The sequence below is a fragment of the Histomonas meleagridis genome (assembly GCF_020186115.1).
Source record: "Histomonas meleagridis strain 2922-C6/04-10x chromosome Unknown contig_27, whole genome shotgun sequence".
In the NCBI taxonomy this organism is placed as follows: Eukaryota; Parabasalia; order Tritrichomonadida; family Dientamoebidae; genus Histomonas; species Histomonas meleagridis.
Window position 1 is genome coordinate 370,375 of NW_027150844.1, and position 20,548 is coordinate 390,922.

The window sequence follows — 20,548 nt, forward strand, 5'->3', positions numbered from 1 at the left end:
AATTAGTATACATATGACTATGTTAGAATCAAATAAAAAATTTATGAGCAAATTTTGAGAAAAAAAAAATTATTTTTTTCATGTAAAGCATTTAAATGATCACTTTTACAATTGTTTTTAATCGTAATTGTCGCTTTTGAAATATTTTCACTTTTTGAGTCTAATTTTACCGTCTTGTGTTAAGCTTTGATTCAGCCATACATTGACAATTTTTGAAAACCCAAAGGCACGGATTGAATACATATTGTCTTTTTTCTAACAACGGTTTGTGTGTTTTCGTGTTGAAATTGATCGTTTTGGATTGAGGGAGAAACTTCAACTTCTCGAACAAATAATTTTTGGTTTGGATAAAGGAAAAATTACACAATCAGCACAATTAATTACCGATATGATTGATTTAAAATATCCATATTCTTTTAATCTTATTATTACAAGAATGCTTTGGGTTTCAATTAATATTTATTATTTAAAATAAAATTTTGAAAAATATTAATTTGGAAAAATTCGGAATTAAATGTATAAAATATTGCAATTATGAAATTTTAACATTTTTGCAAAAAGAAGGAATAAAAATCAATCAAATTATAAATATAACAGCAAAATATGGAAACTTATATCTTGTTAAATGTTTTCTTAAAATCTGTCAATATCCATATGAGATTTTAAATTTTTCCACGGGATCAGAAAATTATGAGCTTGTTAAATATATATTAAAACAAAATGGAATTGATATAAATTCTATAGATATTTATTTGTTTTAATTTATGTTTGTTTTAATGATTAAATATTTGAAAATAATATTTAGAAATTATTTAAAATATTCGAAACGGCACTTATGTATGCATCTAAAAAAGATTATACTGAAATAGTTAAATAACTTCTTGTGCAAGAAGGAATTGATATAAATGCTAAAAATAAAATTCATTTTAAATATTTTATGTTTTAAAATAATATTTGAAAATTATTTGAATTATTTAATACAGCACTTATATTAGCATCTAGATATGGTTACATGTGATGCCCTTCTCCTTTACTTCCTCCTGAAGTCCTTAGAGTATAAGCAGTTGGCCTCATAAATCTTGGTGCAAAATCATACATTACCCATTGATTAGAGCCTCTATATTACCATTAGATTCTTTGATAAAAAGAAGAGATGGGATAATCGAATCAGGAGTAAAAGTTGATTCAAGACATTCTTGTGAAGCAGAGAGTAAATCTCTAATACCAAGTGCACTAGATATAAGATATGTAATAGCACAATTTTGAGATGTTAAGTTAAAATCATTCCCATAAAAATAGTCAATAATTTTTGGAAATACATGAAGATCATCATGAATTTCAAATGAGATTACATTTTGTTGAGGATTTGATGAAATAATTTCCAGAATTTTAGGAGAGATTGCAGAGGCAACAATTGAATGACACTTATATTCTTCTTCATTATTCTTAATCACAATATCAGTTGGAATAGGACCATTTTGGAGTGACTTAAAACTTGCTTGGGGTGAGGATATTATACGTTCAGTTATCATCTTTGAGGATGAACATTTTTGGCGCCACAATTTTTAACTTTTTTGTTCCAGCTTGAAATTAAATGATGAAAAAAACGAGGTTTTAAAATTTGTTTCCCCATCACATATATAATGATATTATATTGTGAAAATTAATTTTTTAAAATACATGTATTAATGAAATTTTTTCACAAATTAAAAAGCTTAATGAAATAGAAAAATTATGTTTTATCTTAAATTTACTCATAAAGTGTTATGAATTGAGTCGTAGACAATGAACATTGTGGAATGCTTTTTATCGCATATTTGACAAACCGTTACGAATTTGATTAAATTAATAAAGTATTGAAAATGGGTAAAATTTGGAAGGGTAATTTACACGGAAAATAATTTTTGATGAATCTCCAATTTTTGACTTCTTTTGGCGACCACGTTCCTCTAAATCAATTTAAACCATCGTATATTTGACACAAAAAACACCGCATGCAATATTCAATTAACTGCTCGGAAATTGATCATTTTCCACACAAAAAAAAAAAACAGCTGATGTTTATAACGATAAGTATTCAATCTTGTTTTCAAACAGGGTATTTATGACTATAAACTTTTTGTGAACCTATCAGCGGCAAATCTTAAATGACAGCCAATTATCGTATTCAAAAATTGAAAGCATATTTTTTTCTGATGTTTTTACAGGAATTTTTACAGCGTTCAACGGCCTCATTTTTTATTATTGATTATTGATGAAAAATCTTAATGTTGTTCAACTCATATTTATATTAATTAGTGCTTTATTTATTGTTCACTCGAATGAAGAAATTTATAATGAAGAAACAGAAACGCTTACAATAACAAATGCTAATCAATTTATATCAGAATACTTAAGTTGCAAAGGTAAAGTCAAGTATGTTATCATTCATAGTGGAGTTGCTAGAATTTCAGATCGTGCTTTTTATGGATGGAACACAATAATTACTGTTGAAATTGGTAATTCAGTTACTGCAATTGGAAATAGCTCTTTTTTATCATGCACAAGTCTAACCACTGTAACTTTTGCTAATGTGCAAACGATCAATGGAAATGCATTTGAATCATGCATATCATTAACTACATTTACATTTCCAAGTTCAGTTAGATTAATTGGCATGTGTTCTTTTAAAGGTTGTAACAAACTTTCAGAAATAATAATAGAAGAAGGTGTTAAAACAATTGAAGAATATGCATTTCAAGGTTGCATTATGCAAAGTATTACAATTCCAACTTCAATAACATCAATAGCATCTCAATCATTTTATAATTGTTATCAACTTCAGGCAATTAATATTGATGAAGGAAATTCTCATTATTCTAACAATGCTAATGATGGAGTTCTATATAATAAAATGCTTACAAATATTATATGTTATCCGAGAGATAAAACAAATACTGCATTCACTGTTCCAAATTCAGTTACTTCAATTGGAAGCTATGCATATCATTCATGTGCTAATTTACTAACAATAACATTTCCCTCTAATCTTAAATCAATAGAAAGTTATGCATTTTATTCTTGTTTAAAATTAAATTCATTTACATTTAGCAAATCATTAGAAATACTGGATGACTCTGCATTCGAATTATGCATAGCAATCACAACAGTAACAATCCCAAATTCAGTAAATAGAATTGGTAAAGGTGCATTTAATGGTTGTAGTCAACTTTCATCATTAACAATTGAAGAAGGTGTTCAAACAATTGATGATTCTGCATTTAATTCATGTATATCATTAAAAGAAGTTATAATTCCAAGTTCAATTGATAGAATTGGCAACACTGCATTTTATAAATGTAATCAAATTTCATCATTAGTTTTAAAAGAAGGAATTGGTAATATTGATCAATGTGCATTTGAATCATGTATATCATTAAAAGAAGTTACAATTCCAGGAACAGTCAATACAATCAATAATAATGCATTTGTGTTTTGCTCTAATATTGAAACAGTAACAATTGGAGAAGGTGTTAAAGCAATTGGAGCTTTTGCATTTCAAAGATGTTCTAAATTAAAGTATATAATAATTCCGAAATCAATTACTTCTATTTTATCGAATCCATTTTTAGAATGTACGTCACTTCAGTATATTAAAGTTGATGATGAAAATTCACATTATTCTAATTATAATGATGATGTTGCTTTATATAGCAAAAATATTAAAAATATTATTTGTTATCCAATTAATAATCAAGATAAATCTTTTACTATTCCAAATTCAGTTACTACAATCGGAGATTATGCGTTTCAATCATGTACAAATTTGGTATCAATAATTATCGGGGAAAATGTTAATATAATCAATAGTTATGCATTTTATAAATGTAGAAATTTGAAATGTATTTATTATCATGGTAAAGCACCACCACAATTTGGAATTTATACGTTTTCAGGTGTGTATGTTTCAAATATTATGGTGTTGGAAAGATACAATGGTCAGCCATTTAATCAAATAAGACCTACAACAACAACAATTTCAGGATGTGATCCAATTTCAACTTATACATTTACAACATCACATACATTTTCTCAATCATATACATATTTTCAAAGTAATCCATTTACACAATCAAATACATTTATAAAGAGTAAAATATTCACGCAAAGTAATATATTTACTAAAAGCAATCCATTTACTAGAAGTAACACAATGACACAAAGTAATACATTTACTAAAAGTAATCCGTTTACACAATCAAACACATTCACAAAGAGTAAAATATTCACACAAAGTAATACATTCACTAGAAGTAATGCATTTACCCAATCAAATAAATTTACAAAAAGTAATATCTTCACAGAAAAAAATCCATTTACACAATCTAATCCTTTCACAGAGAGTGCTCGATTTACTAAATCAAGTGCATTTACTAAAAGTAATGCATTCACTCAATCAAACACATTTACTAAAAGTAATATAGTTACTAAATCAAATCCACTATCTCAAATTAATACATTTTCTGAATTAAATACACAGCCAAAATCATACATACAATCGAATACAGTATTTACAAAAACATACGAATTTCTAAATGATGTAACATATATTAGTGTATCGACACTTACAGTTTCATTAATGGTTACTCATTCTTTATCGATATATGGAATCACACAGACAAATTCAATTACCATTTCTTTCTTTAACTCAACATATGAATACATCACCACAATGTTTATTTATTATGAATATACATTCATTGATTACACATTATATTATCTCGTATATTCTAATTTCTTCACTTTTTATAACCAAAACCAAGGAAAAAGCGATGAGAGCAAATTACCAATGATCATTGCAATTTGTGCTTCTGTTGCACTTGTGATTATTATATGCGTAATTGCTATTGTTGTCATTCGAAAACATAATAGGAAATCAAATAACGCTGAAGAACAAGTCGATAGCTTAGATGGCGATTACGGAACTGAGACAGTACGCGACTTCTCGTTGACAGGCCCACAATTTTCTGACTTGAAAGTAGACCCATTTGCAGAGGATTTCAACGAAGATGAAACACTATAAATGAAGAAACTATTTGTGAAGCCTTTCCACTTTTGTAGCAAATCAGCAATAAAATGTAAATCCATAATATTTTTTTTAACTGGTTTTATTGTTTATAATGAAAATTCAGGAATTGCAATAACTTCAGTTTTTCTAGGTTCGCGTAATATCCAATCAGATATGAATATTTTGCATTAGTTTTCAAATAAGTGAGACTGTTTAGCTTAAATGATACAGAAAAAATTATGTGACTAAGTATTCATTCAATTTGAGGGTGCCCTCATACGATAGAACGCTCAAATATGAAACCAAACCCAGAAAAAAAAGCAGAAGAATTAGTATGGGAAAATTCAATGCTTCCTCCTAATCCAGAATATCCTCCTTATTTTCGCCCTGTTTCATCTACATTTCCAATATCAAAAGAAGTTGCAAATTCATGTAAAATCCCATTTGGTGTAGTAATTTCACCAGCTCTTATTGCAGATCCACCAGTTTCTGATTGTTCGGAAACCACTCTTCTTCGCTGTCCTAAATGTTCATCTTTCATCACCCCTTATTCTGAAGTAACTAAAGGCAACCAAGAATGGAAATGTGTATTCTGTGGGTATCGTACTCTTCATCTTCGTGGTGAAATTTATAATCGACCTGAAGTTCAATCATCAGTAGTTGATATAATCACACCAAAGTCATTTATTCGCAAACCTCATCTTAATCCTTCATTTCTTTTTATATTTGACATATCATATTCATCACTTAAATCCAACTTTGCACAAAATGCAGCAAAGTCAGTACTTGCATCACTTTCATGTTTAAGTGATGACACATATTTCTCACTTATAACCATTGACAACAATCTCACAATCTATGATATCCAAAAGAATCGCCGAGTTGTTTTTTCAGAGCTTGACGAAGTTATATTTTCACTTTCGATCTGTAAACTAAAACCATTTCGCGAACGGGTCACAAAATTATTAACAGAAATCCAAAACATGACATATGAAAATGCCAAAAAAGGGCATTGCTTTGGTAATGCGTTAGAAGCTGCTTCCACTTTACTAAGTCAAACAGGCGGCATCATAATATCATTTATATATGGATCACCAACAATTGGTCCATATCAAATTGGCACACGATCAAAAGATGATTTACTTAATGAGCCAAAGTTATTACGTATGAGTCAAACTCCTGAATCCAAATTTTATCGAGATATATCATATATCTTATCTGAGAACTCTATTTCACATTATTTATTTGCTACATCTGATACATTTATAGATCTCGGAGTATTAGGCGTACCATCTGGTATTACAGGAGGCAAATGTAAGTTTTATAAGAACTATTCAACAGAACAATATTCTAAATTACATTTTGATATATATCAAGTTATGTCATCGAAATATTTTTATGATGTACAAATCCGAGCTCGAATTAGCGATGGATTTACTATCAAAAGAATTCATGCGAATTGTTCACATAAAGAACATAATGCAATTACATTATCATCATTTTCATCAAATGATTCATTTGCTATCGAATTCGATGTCGAACCACATGTAACAAAGAATGTAATATATATACAATTTGTTGTGTTATTTACAAATGAATTAAAACTACGAAAACTTCGAGTATTAACATTCCCATTACAAATAAGTGATGATCCAAATAAAATACTTTCGAATATTGACGAAGCCGTTTTAATAACTCTTTTAGCGAAAAGAAGCGTAATAAAAATGTTAACAAATGGCCCAATGCAAGCAGCTTCTTCATTTGTTGAAGATATAAAGAAAATTAATTTCTCAAATAGAATCGAAAAGATTTCTTTTGGCTTTTTAAGAAGTAATTTCTTGGCTAGAAAATATCCGAATGGTGTTGATGGCCGATTTTCGCATATAATTGAAATGAGATCTATTGGTATAATTGATTTGTTATTATATATGTATCCACGATTAATGTGCGTGAATGGAAAAATTTTAAATATTTCGAATGATATAATATTAAATGAAAATGTTTTGATTTTACATACAAATGATTTGATTATAATTTGGGGTAAAAATAAAGAAGTTTTATGCGATTTATTAAAATGTGATGATAATTTTGATTTGTCTTTAGTAAAAATGAATGAAATAAAATCAGAAGAATTAAATAATATAATCGAAAAATGTATGGAAATTAGTTACCATTGGCTCCCTGTAAGAGGACTATATGGTGATGATGCTTTAAAGCCATTCTTGTTCGAGGGTAAAATCAATAATGATTTCGATTTCACAAGATGGTTAACAAACTGTAAATAAATAAAAAATAGAGTATTTTTATAATTTGAACTTATGATGTTATTAATTGGAAAATCCCTTCACCAAAATTAATATATTAATCTGATTGCATAAATTAATAAATATATTTAAAATAAAATTAAATTTTAAAATGAGATAAACATTATCTTCAAAATCTTGGATTTATGTATTGTGATGCCCATTTTAACTGAAAAATAAGAGAAATCATTAAATTTAAGAATAATCGATTAAATTCAAGTGGAGTAAAATGACATTTATTTTCATTTTTTTGAAAAACCATTTTCCAAGATATGGGTCAACATCGAACTATTTTTGTAGGGAATCTCAAATATTCTGTTCCAGAAGAAGAACTTCGTCATGAATTTGAAAAATATGGTGAAATTGAAAAGTGTATTATTCCAAAACGACCGAACGGTTCATCATCAGGGCTTGGTATTATTGATTTTTCGAAAGATTCCGAAGCAGAAACAGCACATGATGCGTTAGATCAAACTGAACTTTTAGGTCGTAAGTGTTATATTACGTATGGTGATGATGAAGTTAATAATAAACCACGTCCACCACGTCGTCGTGATGAAGATTATGAACGAAATTATCGTCGTCGTTCACGTTATGATTCATCCGATGAATATGAAGATCGCCGAGATCGTTATGGATATCATAGTCATTATCGTGATAATGATCATTATCGAGATAGCTATCGTTATCGAGATAGTTATAGATATCGAGATAGTGATCGAGATCGCTCACGAGATATGATCGATATCGAGACGAAGATCGATATTCATATCGTCCACGAGATTATGTTAGTTCACGTGATCGTGATCGTGATATTGAACGAGATCGCTATCGAGAAGAACGGAGTCCACGTCGAACATCGCGATATGAAGACTCAGAATGAAATAATGAAGTAACGAATGCTTCGAAGACTAAAGAAGACTAAAGAAGATTAAAGAAGACATTTGAAAAGCTTTTGGAAGATAGGAAGAAATAATGAAATATTTTAGTTGAAGAAATTCAATATTTCATGAGTTTAATAATTGTTATAATGTATATAATAAGATATATCATGTTGTATTTGGTATAAATATAAAACAATTGAAATTTCATACGTTAGATTAAATAATATGAATTGATGCATGAAGAAGATTTTTATTGTACAATAAAAAATAAAATGCGGAAATGATGTTATTTCACTTCTTGATTTTGCAAAATTAAATTAATTTGTGTTTACAAACAGATTTTATTTAACAATATTTCAGCCAAACTCAGGGAAAGCTTCAGACATAATAACGTCAATTGGGTTTCGTTCATTCAGAGGTTCAACATCTATTTCCTCCTCTTCGATTTGGTCCAATTCCAACAAAATATTATTTGCTAATTGAGCACATTCATCATCAAAATCGGATTCAGCAATCTCAGAAATCACATTCAAACCATTAACATCGTTAAGATTACTCATGAAAAAAGCCTTTTCTTTTGGGTTAGTTTCAATCACATATGAGTTCAAAAATCTCAAAATTAATGCCAAAAGTTGTCTGCTAAGTTCTACATCTTCTAACCCAAACATATTTATTACACTCGAAATCAGTCCAATGAATAGCATTTGCTTAAAATCTTCAGCAGATGCAAAATTTGCAATAAATGAAAGACAATAACCTGCTTGTTTTTTGCATTTAAAGTTACCATGTTGAATCTTAGTCTTAAGATTTGATAGTAGTTCATAGTTTCGAAATGTTTCGAAAAGTGTGTTATCAAATTTGATAAGTTCAGAAATAAAAATCATTGATTCAATTGATAAATGATCATCATCATGTACAATAAATGGAACTAATATTGTGCCATCAATACAACATACTTGCGTTTGCTGGAAAATAATTTCCAGTAAAGAGATAACGTTCCTTTTTGATTCGATTAAACCGTCGTGTTGTAAAATATTTTCAAAGTAAAAACCGTAATTTTGGAACGTTAAAATCGAGTTTTCATCTTTGGTGTTGACGAGAAAATAAATAAGACTTGTAACTTGATCAGGCCAAACAAAACCAAGGTTTTGGATAATTGAATCAAATGAATTTAGAATTAATTGGGTATCTAGTGGAAAATTATAATATGATTGGATGAGTTCAAGAAGATTTTTAATAAGTTGTGATTCTGGATCTTGTTCAAATTGGAATTGAATAAGAGATAATACATCTGGAAGTGGAAATAAATTTAAAACAAAATCTCGTACATTTGGTGATGTATAACAAATGACTTGGATAAGAGAAACATGAACACAAGATTCTTCTGTTGGATTTTGATGAATGTATTCAAGCAATACAGGAATAACTTGAGGAACATATTGAGAAGAAATTTCTGGGTTATAAAATCTATAAAATTTCTTTAGTGCTAAAATTGCTGCTTTTCTTATAAATGGAGGAACATCTGGTTGAAGAAGTTCTATAACTTTTGAAAAAATCTGAGTTGAACGAAATGAAACATAGTCCGAAATTTTAATTTTTGATGAATAACTAGCTAGCTGATTTAGTGTTCGGTCAAGTGCAAGTTCATCTTTTTTATCATAAGCATCGCAAAATTTTGATATTATTTCTACAAAGTGTTCTTCATCTTCTATAAGACTTTTTTCTTCTTGACTTGTTTTAAGAGAATTTTTATTAGAATTTTTTTTCCTAGATTTATAATTTCCCCTTAAATTCATTAAAATTTTGATGATGTCATTTTATTTTTTTTATCAATTTTTTTGTCTTTTTTAACCGTAATTGTACGTTAAAATAATGAAGTTGGGTTGATATCATTTCAAGAGAAAGACAATACATTGTTGTTAAATGAGGTCCACGATCTCAAAAATAAATTTCGAATAATTGTTGAAGATATTGGGTGAATGTTCGGGCTTCCACAGTCTATTTACAATCTTCAAAAACAATGGAAAGGTTTATGGCGGTTTAAAGTGACAGCAATGTTGAAGGAATGAGCAACAGTTCACCTAATACCATATCACGTAAAGTTCTTTTGATAGGAGAATCTGCTCTTAAAGGTGTTTTTTCAGTGGCGTCAACTGAAGAAAATTTTGTTTTCGATGGGAAATTATTGTCATCAATTGGTGTTGATATGAAATTCTTCACAAAAACTGTTTTAGAGAAAGATATCAAGTTAACCATTTTTAACGCAGAAAGTTCAGAGAATGCAAAGAACACCAACTGTGTATTATATGGGTTGTAATGCAATAATATATTTATACAGTACATCATCTCGAAATACGATGGAAATAAGGAAAGACCATATAGGCCGTGATATGGAAAGCGCAAGTCAAATTTTTGGAAACAATAATCCTTTTCTTTACGTTGTTCGCTTAAATGTTGGGGGCAATGAAGAAGTTTCATCTGCAGAAGGAGAAGAAATTGCACATAAGTGTGGGGCTAAATTTATTGAAGCAACAGTATTCGAGCCAAATACGTGTCGGCATGTTTTGGATGTCATATCAGAAGATTTAGTTGACGAATTTCTTAAGTAACAACAACCAGTAAAAGAAACGAATACAGTACAAAAACAAAGTCAAGAAAAGGAAATTAATCAGGAAAAAAGTCTGTCTAATTCAGTAAAATTTAAGCGAAAAATATTTTTTAATATAATTTTGTGAAAAACAACTCAAATAAAAGTTAAAACATGTTTTCATGTTATTACTCATTCAATGAAATAATACAATAATAAACATAAGTTTAAAGAGATTTTTGTATTTCTTCTGATTTCATTAAGAAAATAACATCAAATTATGCTGTTTCATATTTCCATATTTTGACATACTATAAGATATTATATGCCACATGATGATTATGTCTTGCTGATATATTTAAACACGTAAATGAAATTTATTATGAATGTATTTGGTTATTCGAGGGTGCAGAAGTTGAGTGCACTCTGTTGAATCATGGAAGTGATAAAAGAATCTATGGGATTTAAACAAAAATGTTTAGATAAACTGTCTATTCGAAACAATCCTAATATTGATGTTGTTTGCTTACATGATGATGTTTATGAATTACTTGCCGCCATGTTTTAGATGCCATAACAGAAGATTTAATAAAACAGTTTCATGAACAAACAAAAGTTGAGAAAACGAACCCAAATCTAAAAGCTTTTGTTTTATTCAGTAAAATTTAATCGAAAAATATTTTTTTTATATAAATATTTTATCAAACAATTTATATTTTTTAGCATGATATGAAACAATGCAAAAACAAACAAAAATTTGAACAGTTTTTAAATTTATTTATGTAATTAATAACATGAAACATAATAAAACAAATTTCAATTGTTTTATATTTATACCAAATACAACATGATATATCTTATTATATACATTATAACAATTATTAAACTCATGAAATATTGAATTTCTTCAACTAAAATATTTCATTATTTCTTCCTATCTTCCAAAAGCTTTTCAAATGTCTTCTTTAATCTTCTTTAATCTTCTTTAGTCTTCGAAGCATTCGTTACTTCATTATTTCATTCTGAGTCTTCATATCGCGATGTTCGACGTGGACTCCGTTCTTCTCGATAGCGATCTCGTTCAATATCACGATCACGATCACGTGAACTAACATAATCTCGTGGACGATATGAATATCGATCTTCGTCTCGATATCGATCATAATCTCGTGAGCGATCTCGATCACTATCTCGATATCTATAACTATCTCGATAACGATAGCTATCTCGATAATGATCATTATCACGATAATGACTATGATATCCATAACGATCTCGGCGATCTTCATATTCATCGGATGAATCATAACGTGAACGACGACGATAATTTCGTTCATAATCTTCATCACGACGACGTGGTGGACGTGGTTTATTATTAACTTCATCATCACCATACGTAATATAACACTTACGACCTAAAAAGTTCAGTTTGATCTAACGCATCATGTGCTGTTTCTGCTTCGGAATCTTTCGAAAAATCAATAATACCAAGCCCTGATGATGAACCGTTCGGTCGTTTTGGAATAATACACTTTTCAATTTCACCATATTTTTCAAATTCATGACGAAGTTCTTCTTCTGTAACAGAATATTTGAGATTCCCTACAAAAATAGTTCGATGTTGACCCATATCTTGGAAAATGGTTTTTCAAAAAAATGAAAATAAATGTCATTTTACTCCACTTGAATTTAATCGATTATTCTTAAATTTAATGATTTCTCTTATTTTTCAGTTAAAATGGGCATCACAATACATAAACTAAAATTATTCCTAATGTACATTAAAAACATTTGATTTTTATTAATAAAATCTGAAGAAAATAAAACAGATGTTATTTGCTTGAATAAACCTTCTTAACAAGTCTATTTTTCTTTTGCTGATTTAATGCATTCGATTTATATGATTCATATTTAGCAAAAGACCAATTCTCCGACTCAATGAAGTTGTCGCTTTCATCAAATGGAGCTGAAAATGCAAAATATGCAGCGGCTGGTGTTAAGATTGGCCTTTGACCAGAAAAGTCTTTAACTAAATTGCTATCAATTTTGTCAGACATTTCCTTTATTTGTGTTATCATTGATGAAAGCTTTGGTGCTTCAAATCTATTGTTTTCATTTGATTCATTTTTTGGTGATTCATGAAGAATCCCAATTAAAACAGAACGTACAAATGTCGAACATTCATTAAGAAATGTTATAAATGACTCATGTTCTTGTGTTAATTTAAATTCTTTTTTCTTTTTTGGGGTGTCCTGTTCACTAACGTTCTTCTTTTCGGGGTGCTCCGTTTTTAACGGTTTCTTTTTTCTTTGAGTTAAAATTCTCTCTTTTTCTTGAAACTCGGACTTTACTGCTCTAAGTTTAGATAAAACTTTGTTCTGCTCTTCTTCTTGGTCTTTAAGTTCTTGATTTTTTTGATCTTGTTCTTCAATTTCATGAATAAGTGAGTTGTTTTCTTCTTCAATTGATTGATTTAGATCTGCCATTTGATTTGTAGATTCTAACTGAGAATTTAAGCTTTGAAGATGTGCTTCGGATTGGGTGAGAAATATAGCTGTGAGATTGCTAATATCACCAGGCTGAAGATGTAATGCTTCTGCACGCGCTTGCTTTATAGCATCTGCGAGAATGTCTTGATGTTTTTTCATTTTAGTTTGAATGTTTTGACGTGCTTCATTGATATTTTCATTGCATGAAATACGATTTTGATGGATTGAAAATTTGATTTCAGAAAGTTGAGATTTATATTCTTCTGATTGCTTTTGCCATTCTGCATAGTGATTTAGTTTGTTTTCGATCTCTTTGGATTCTTTTAAAAGTTTATTCTTTTTTTCAATAAAATCAGTTTTTGTTTGATCGATCTTTTTTCTTTGTTCCTCTTCTGATTCTCTGATAGATTTTTTTACGTTTTCTAATTCAGTTTTAAGTTGTTTTATTTTTGCTTTTAATTCTGTGATTTTTGTTGCTGCAGAAATATCAACCTTTTCATTATCAATTTCTCGAGCTGCTATTATTTTTTCTATTTCTTTTATTTGTCCCAAATTTTCTTTTTCGACATTTGAAAGTTCTTGTGCTGAGGAATGTTCAATCATTGAGTTCACTGTAAGTCTTGGAATATCTTTTTTCCATTGGGCGATATCTTCAAGCGTATTTTCTACTTGTTTATCCTTTCTGTTTTGGATCTGTGATTTAGTATTTCTCGTTTCGTTTATAAAAAATAACGAACTATAAATGTAAATCATTCAAAATAAATCTTCCAATTTTTTAAGTAAAATTCCTTCTTTATACAGGTTAAACATATAATAACTATTTTCTTAGTGGGACTTCATTACGAAGTGATCTTTAGTTAGTAAAAATTTTTATAAATTGAAAAATCAAATTAAATATAATTTAGTGTTTTTTAATTACTTCGTATACAAAACAGAAAACAGCATTTATTTCTTGTGTTGATACAATGCAAAAGTAAATAACATGGCAATCATTTCAGTATTTTCCCAAATTTTTCCTGATATGTGTTTACTTATGAAAAAGTGGAATGTGGTCCGACTCAGAAAATGTCTCAGCCAATCGATCTTTCTAATATACTCCAATTTTTCCCAGAACAGGAAAAATCTACACCTCCATATTTTTATAAGGTTTGCTTATCAGACGAAGTTGCAAGTAAAATTACTTATTCTTTACCACAATCACAAACTATTCAAAGATCAAATCCACAATTCCCAGCTCTAAAAGAAATCGAAGATGTTGTTGAAACAACACCTGGAACACGTCAAACAAAGAAGAAGGTTCAAACAGCTGCATACTCACCTTATGATTTCAAACAATCTTGCGAAATTCCAATTGATAAAAAGCCTATTGGATCATATGATACTCAACTTCAAACAGCCAACCTCAAAGAAACACCACAGATCAAAGATATCAAAATTATGGGTACAACAGCTCTTTTCAACAAGAAGCTCATTGGTATTCGTAGGTCAATTAGACATCCACTTCCAGCAGCCACACCTCCAGAAATAATACCAATTGAAGAAGATCCAATTATCAAAGAAATTGCATCTACTCCATCAGAACAACCTCTTCGTGTATTTGCTACTGCCAAAGCACTTGCTGCCATTGCTGTATGCCAAAGATCTGTATTTCCACTTGATCTTCAATTCCAAAAGAAAGGCAAAGATGTCTATATTATCACAGGCAAGAACTCACCAGCTGTTGTTGAAACATCACTTGAAACCATCACCACCCAAATGGTTGTTCAAAGAGATCGTATGACTTTAGAATTTATGGAGAATATTAATGAAACATGTAAAGTTAATGAATCATTTATCCAACGATCCACTGAAGGACAAGATCCAATTAAGCTAGGCGATGATTCTCCTCTTCCAACCCTTTACCGTAGCATTGTAATTGGCGGAATCGAGTTCATCATTCGCTGTCGCATTGATGCGCTTCTCGATGTGCCAAAACCAGACGAACCCCTCAAATTAGCGGTTTGTCGTGTTTTCAACGACATACCATCTGTGTTACGTAAGAACCCATGGATGAACCTTGAAGATCGCCGTGGTACCATATTCATCAACGAAGTTAATGCGAACTCGGCTAAAGTTGCAAGATGGGCAGCACTTAGCCGCTTAATCGGGGCAGAGAAATGTATGATTGGTTACGCAATTAGAAAGACACCAACTGCAAAGGAACCACATATACTTTTGGGTGTGGAACAACATGCTACTGATAAATTCTCTCATGAAATATCACTCACACAAGGAAATATTTATGGCGTCTTAACAACAATATTCGGAAGATTACAAGACGCAGATGATGGAAGATACCTGTTTACAAGAGACTCAAAGCAAAAGAAGACTTATAGCATATATCAGCTTTAGAGAATTTACAGACCAAATGGGAATAAAGAACATTTATTCTATGTTTGTTTTTAGGTTAAATAGAACTTTCGTTTCAAAATATTTTGCAGTGTTGCTACTGATATGTATTGTTATTTTTGGTGTCAAATTTAATACAGTAAAAAATATAAAAAGATACATAAAAACATATAATTTATTAATATATTTAGTAAAATTTGATTTCAAGTAATTACAAACATTTTTCATTAAATAAGGAAATTTAATACAAACACGAACATATTTTTTATACCTCACAAAATACTAAGAGTTGTAAGCTTACAAAAATAGTAATAAAATGAAAATTAGAATTATAATATATTATATAGTTAATAACCTCTTAACAGGACATTTTAACTAGATAAAGATGTTCTAATTTCAAATCAATTAATTTGAATTGATATATGGTCAAACAGGTCTGAGTTTGAATTATTTATATCAAAAGTGATAATACCAGCTGCTCGTGGCAAACTGACATAAATTTCAGTTCAAACTGTCGTTAGTTTGAAGCAATGTTTTTCCTCCTTTTGTCGTTGGGTTCTTGCGCAAAAATAAAAAGAATTTATAAAAAGAGACCAGCAATCTTAAGAACTAATGGAGATCCATTTGATGAATGTGATGTATGCTCGGCTGTAACAAGACATGTTGAATGGGCTTTCGAAACCAATTCTTATTCTATCAATGAAATTTATGACCATACTATCAATGAAATAGCGTTATATCCAGCACGTTGGCAACCTTTTGCTATAGATATCTTAAAATCTAATTGGGTTAGAATGATCAAAAATCTTTACAACAAAGTTCCACTCTACAACTTATGCGTAGAAAAGAAGTACTGTTCAAAGTAATTAATAGGAAAATGCAATAAACATTTTTTCAACATATTTAATTTTTGATATCAAAACGTAATTTGTTGACAAACAAAACATCAGCACTGATGATAAAGAAATTTCATGGATGTTCTTAATACAATTAATTGTTGATGCACTTTTGTGTTATCTTCTGAATTTGTTTTTTAATTTCGTTGTTTATTTGTTGTGAATTTTGCGCTGAATACATATTTATGAGCTTATTTCCTATTTCTATCATTAAACCCAAAAGCATTTTGACTTCTTTTCGTTCAATTGTTTCATCTGATATAAACTCTTCATTTAAACTTGAACGATTTAATACTTTTGGTACAATATTTATATAAAATTCAGAAGAATTTCCATTTTCTAAAGAAAAAAATCCTAAAAAAGCGCCATAACATGAATTTACAGAACTTAAATCATCAAAAATCACTTCTAAATATTTTTCAGCAATTGAATTTACCATGAAAGGATATAATTCTTTAAATTTTGAAAGAATTTTATTAATTAGTTTCACTGAATTCTGTTTTAATATATATTGTAAATCAAAATCATTTTCTGCAACCTCATTTGTTAAAATTGGTGTAAGTATAATTGATATGAAATTATTAATATATGAATTTATATCAGCATATTCATTAGATATAATAGCATTAGTTACATCTATAATTCGAAGCATAATTTTGGGAAAACGAATATTCGTTGATATCGAATCTGTTAAAAATTTAATAAAATATGGAATTAAAATTTGAATTGAACCATCATTAGTTATTTCATTTAATGTGCCTTCAAGTTGAGGAGATGAATGAATAGCTTCAATATATGATATAAATTGGTTTTGTAATAAATCTGGAACTAAGTAATCAAGATTTCGTTTTCCGTATTTTTCATCTTTTTCAATTCCAAATGTAACAGGCCACTTTATTTCAGCAGGTGAAACATATTTGGGATTAATAGCAAGATTTTCTTTAAGAAATGGCTGGATTCCATTTACAGATAACCAATGAAAATCAAATGTTGTATCTTCAGGTGGTTTCATATCAAACACGAAATGGTTAAATTCATTAAGTGATAACATTTTGTCGTTGGTATTGACTAGTATTTCTTGATTGGAAACAATTCCTATGTTTTCATATAATATTGGATGTAATGTATTATATCCATATAAAATTTCTTCTCCTTTATATTTTAATGACTCGTTGATGTGCTTGACTTTTAATTGTGCATTATTTGAATGCTTCCTAAAGCGATTAGAAATTCGAATAAATTCTTTGATATAATTTTCAGCTTCTATAGATAAGAAATTAACTTTTTTATTTATATTATAACCATATGATTGAGCAATTGCAGTAATTGTTGCATTAACTGCCATTGGTTGGAGGTAAAAACAACCGTTTTTTCTTGGTGATTTAAACGGTCGTATATCTTTTGTGTTTTCTTGAAAGAATTTATTATCTCAAAATAATAAGATACATTCGACAAAATTTAAATTAGCTTATAAAAAATTATGTTTTAAAATCCTGGATATGTTGGTGATTCACTCATATAATTATTTGCAAATAGACAATATTCTTGTTTTATCGAAGATTCGGTTTTCTTTTTGAACCAAAGCATTATGTATATGGTTATAATTATGAAACAAGGAAGAAACTCCTCAACAAAAATAAACAAAAAAGGAAACCGTTTAAATAGATTTTTATTATAGTCGAATTACGATATCTATGGAATGGCCTATTCGAGTTGACCTCGGGACAGGGTACTACTTGGATGCAACCTTAACAGTCAGAGAAAGCAAGAACGAAGTTATTATTGAATTTATTGATACATTAAAAGAGACAATGGTTTTAGATACCCTATCTTCATTTCAAATGGTACAATTTGATGAAGAAAATCCATTGAGGATGACTCTTTATGGGAAAAACGTGACCCGCAGCTTTATTTTTTTTGATGATGATGGGATGTCAAATGTCTGGATGTATTTTCAAAATTTTGTAGATTTCGTATTGGTGTCTAGCAAAACTCGCACATTTATGATTGTTCCCAAAAAACAACGGTCTTTAAAAGAAACCACATTTGAAACGATCACATCCTTGATTGGTGTTCCACAAAAGAAGACAGAATATCCACGTGAAGTCCCACGAAACAAGCCAGAGGCCATCTCGTCCAACTTAATAAGCGAATCTATTTCTTTTTCTCAGTTGTGTTTGATCGGCCCATACAACTATCAAAATTTCTTTGAAAACGGTTTTTTGAAAAGGGGTTCCATTCATCTTTATGAAATTGAATTCAAAGAAGATTTCATTTTTGATTTGTGGTGTAAACTTCTCAAAATCGAAAAAAGTGCTCAGGATTTAATTGATTATAAAGATATCCTTTCTCAATGGAAACCATTACCACGGACTCAATGGTGCCATGATTCTTTTCTTCGTACATTTGTGGTCAATTTAGAACAAGATTTATCTCAACAAAAATATTCGATCAAATCATTCGAACAATTAACCTTTGAAGTTATATTTTCGAATTACATTTATCAGTTTAAACCAGATACTTATGACCCATCATTCTTACGTCTTTTTAATTTTATTTTAACCACATTCATAGTTAATGAAGGTAATAATAAAACTTATAACATCCAAAACGGAGAAAATATAACATTTGAAGAAGCTTCTTTTCGACTATTTCTGGTTTATTCCAAATTTTATGATATATTTTCTCCGATATTTAATGACAAATTTTTGATGAAAGAAATTTATGACAAAACAATGCAAACGTTATCTGAGCAATCACCTTCAACATGCGAGCTGATGAAGACATTACAAATCAATGATTTTGAGTTCTTGTCAAATCAAATTAAATCGCTTTTAATTTATGACAGAAGCAAAGAAGACTCACAGTTAGTTTTCACGGTGGTGCTGACTTCAAAATCAATTCATATGTTTTTCGTTTGTTTCTTTGCAGCTGCGTGTATTTTATTACATGGAAGATTAGCTGAAACGCCTTTTGAAAGAATTGATATTATTAAGGAGTTGTTTGTAAGTTACTTGAGTTGTATTAATTTGAGATTATTGTTGTATAATACAGAAAGATTAATCGAATTGTATTTGGATGAAGAATAGACATCAAACAAAAACGCTTTTTGATCGGTTTTAATAGAATTGATTTCAAAAATTGTGAGTAATAATGCGGTTTGTTTTACACTTTTTCAAATGTTTATGTTTTACATGTATTGCGACCGTTTGTTCTTCGCAATCGCACGTTAAGAACGTAATTGACCAGCTATGATTGGCTTTCCTTTCTGTAATGCAGGACGTAAAGCTCTTTGGAAAGTGGTCCTATTCCGATATTGACTTTAGCCAACTCGATAAGGCACTCGTTGATTATATTTCTGTCCACGAAAAACAACAAGTTATCCTTCCACACACAGCAGGACGTTATCAACATCAACAATTTCACAAGGTCAGTTGCCCACTTGTAGAACGTTTTGTTTGCTACCTTATGTGTCATGGTCGTAACGCTGGTAAAAAGCTTATGGCTATTCGAATCGTTCGTCAAGCATTTGATCTTATCAATTTAGTAACTGGTGAAAACCCACTAGTTGTCTTTGTAAAGGCTGTTCAGTACTGTGGTGCCCGTGAAGACTCAACACGTATTGGTGTCGGTGGTACAGTTCGTAGACAAGCATGCGATGTTTCACCTCTCCGCAGAATCAATCAATCACTTGCTCTCATCACTGAAGGAGCACGTAAATCTGCTTTTCGTTCATCCAAAACTATTGCTGAATGTCTTGCTGATGAGCTTATAGCTGCATCAGGAAACACAAATGACAGTTACGCAGTTCGCAAGAAGGATGAACTTGAACGTATTGCCAAATCCAACCGTTAAAAAATTTACATTTATTTCATTTGCTTCTTTTTGTCAGTTCCAAAAAATCTTTTCAAGAAATTAAATAAAACCGTCTTTCCCAATCAATAATTGCTATCG

The 20,548-nt window shown here is 29.6% G+C and overlaps 7 protein-coding genes across 7 annotated transcripts; 5 read left to right on the forward strand and 2 right to left on the reverse strand.

Moving 5' to 3' along the window:
* Positions 1 to 4,618: 4,618 nt before the first annotated feature.
* GO595_004591 (uncharacterized protein) lies at positions 4,619 to 5,062 on the forward strand (the record flags this gene model as incomplete). Its single annotated transcript, XM_067917739.1, has 1 exon — positions 4,619 to 5,062. The coding sequence occupies one exon, from the start codon at positions 4,619 to 4,621 to the stop codon at positions 5,060 to 5,062; it is 444 nt and encodes a 147-aa protein (XP_067775173.1).
* A 281-nt stretch (positions 5,063 to 5,343) lies between these two features.
* On the forward strand, positions 5,344 to 8,246 carry GO595_004592 (Sec23/Sec24 trunk domain containing protein; the record flags this gene model as incomplete). The annotated part of the gene is made up of 2 exons (XM_067917740.1): positions 5,344 to 6,691; positions 7,675 to 8,246. 2 exons carry the CDS (start codon positions 5,344 to 5,346, stop codon positions 8,244 to 8,246), a joined length of 1,920 nt encoding a protein of 639 aa, XP_067775174.1.
* Positions 8,247 to 11,825: 3,579 nt separating this feature from the next.
* Positions 11,826 to 12,167, reverse strand: GO595_004593 (uncharacterized protein; the record flags this gene model as incomplete). The annotated part of the gene is made up of 1 exon (XM_067917741.1): positions 11,826 to 12,167. The coding sequence occupies one exon, from the start codon at positions 12,165 to 12,167 to the stop codon at positions 11,826 to 11,828; it is 342 nt and encodes a 113-aa protein (XP_067775175.1).
* Positions 12,168 to 12,653: 486 nt separating this feature from the next.
* On the reverse strand, positions 12,654 to 13,913 carry GO595_004594 (uncharacterized protein; the record flags this gene model as incomplete). Its single annotated transcript, XM_067917742.1, has 1 exon — positions 12,654 to 13,913. One exon carries the CDS (start codon positions 13,911 to 13,913, stop codon positions 12,654 to 12,656), a length of 1,260 nt encoding a protein of 419 aa, XP_067775176.1.
* A 462-nt stretch (positions 13,914 to 14,375) lies between these two features.
* Positions 14,376 to 15,701, forward strand: GO595_004595 (eukaryotic translation initiation factor 3 subunit D; the record flags this gene model as incomplete). The annotated part of the gene is made up of 1 exon (XM_067917743.1): positions 14,376 to 15,701. The coding sequence occupies one exon, from the start codon at positions 14,376 to 14,378 to the stop codon at positions 15,699 to 15,701; it is 1,326 nt and encodes a 441-aa protein (XP_067775177.1).
* Positions 15,702 to 16,228: 527 nt separating this feature from the next.
* Positions 16,229 to 16,564, forward strand: GO595_004596 (uncharacterized protein; the record flags this gene model as incomplete). The annotated part of the gene is made up of 1 exon (XM_067917746.1): positions 16,229 to 16,564. One exon carries the CDS (start codon positions 16,229 to 16,231, stop codon positions 16,562 to 16,564), a length of 336 nt encoding a protein of 111 aa, XP_067775178.1.
* A 3,303-nt stretch (positions 16,565 to 19,867) lies between these two features.
* On the forward strand, positions 19,868 to 20,449 carry GO595_004597 (40S ribosomal protein S5; the record flags this gene model as incomplete). Its single annotated transcript, XM_067917747.1, has 1 exon — positions 19,868 to 20,449. The coding sequence occupies one exon, from the start codon at positions 19,868 to 19,870 to the stop codon at positions 20,447 to 20,449; it is 582 nt and encodes a 193-aa protein (XP_067775179.1).
* Positions 20,450 to 20,548: the final 99 nt, after the last annotated feature.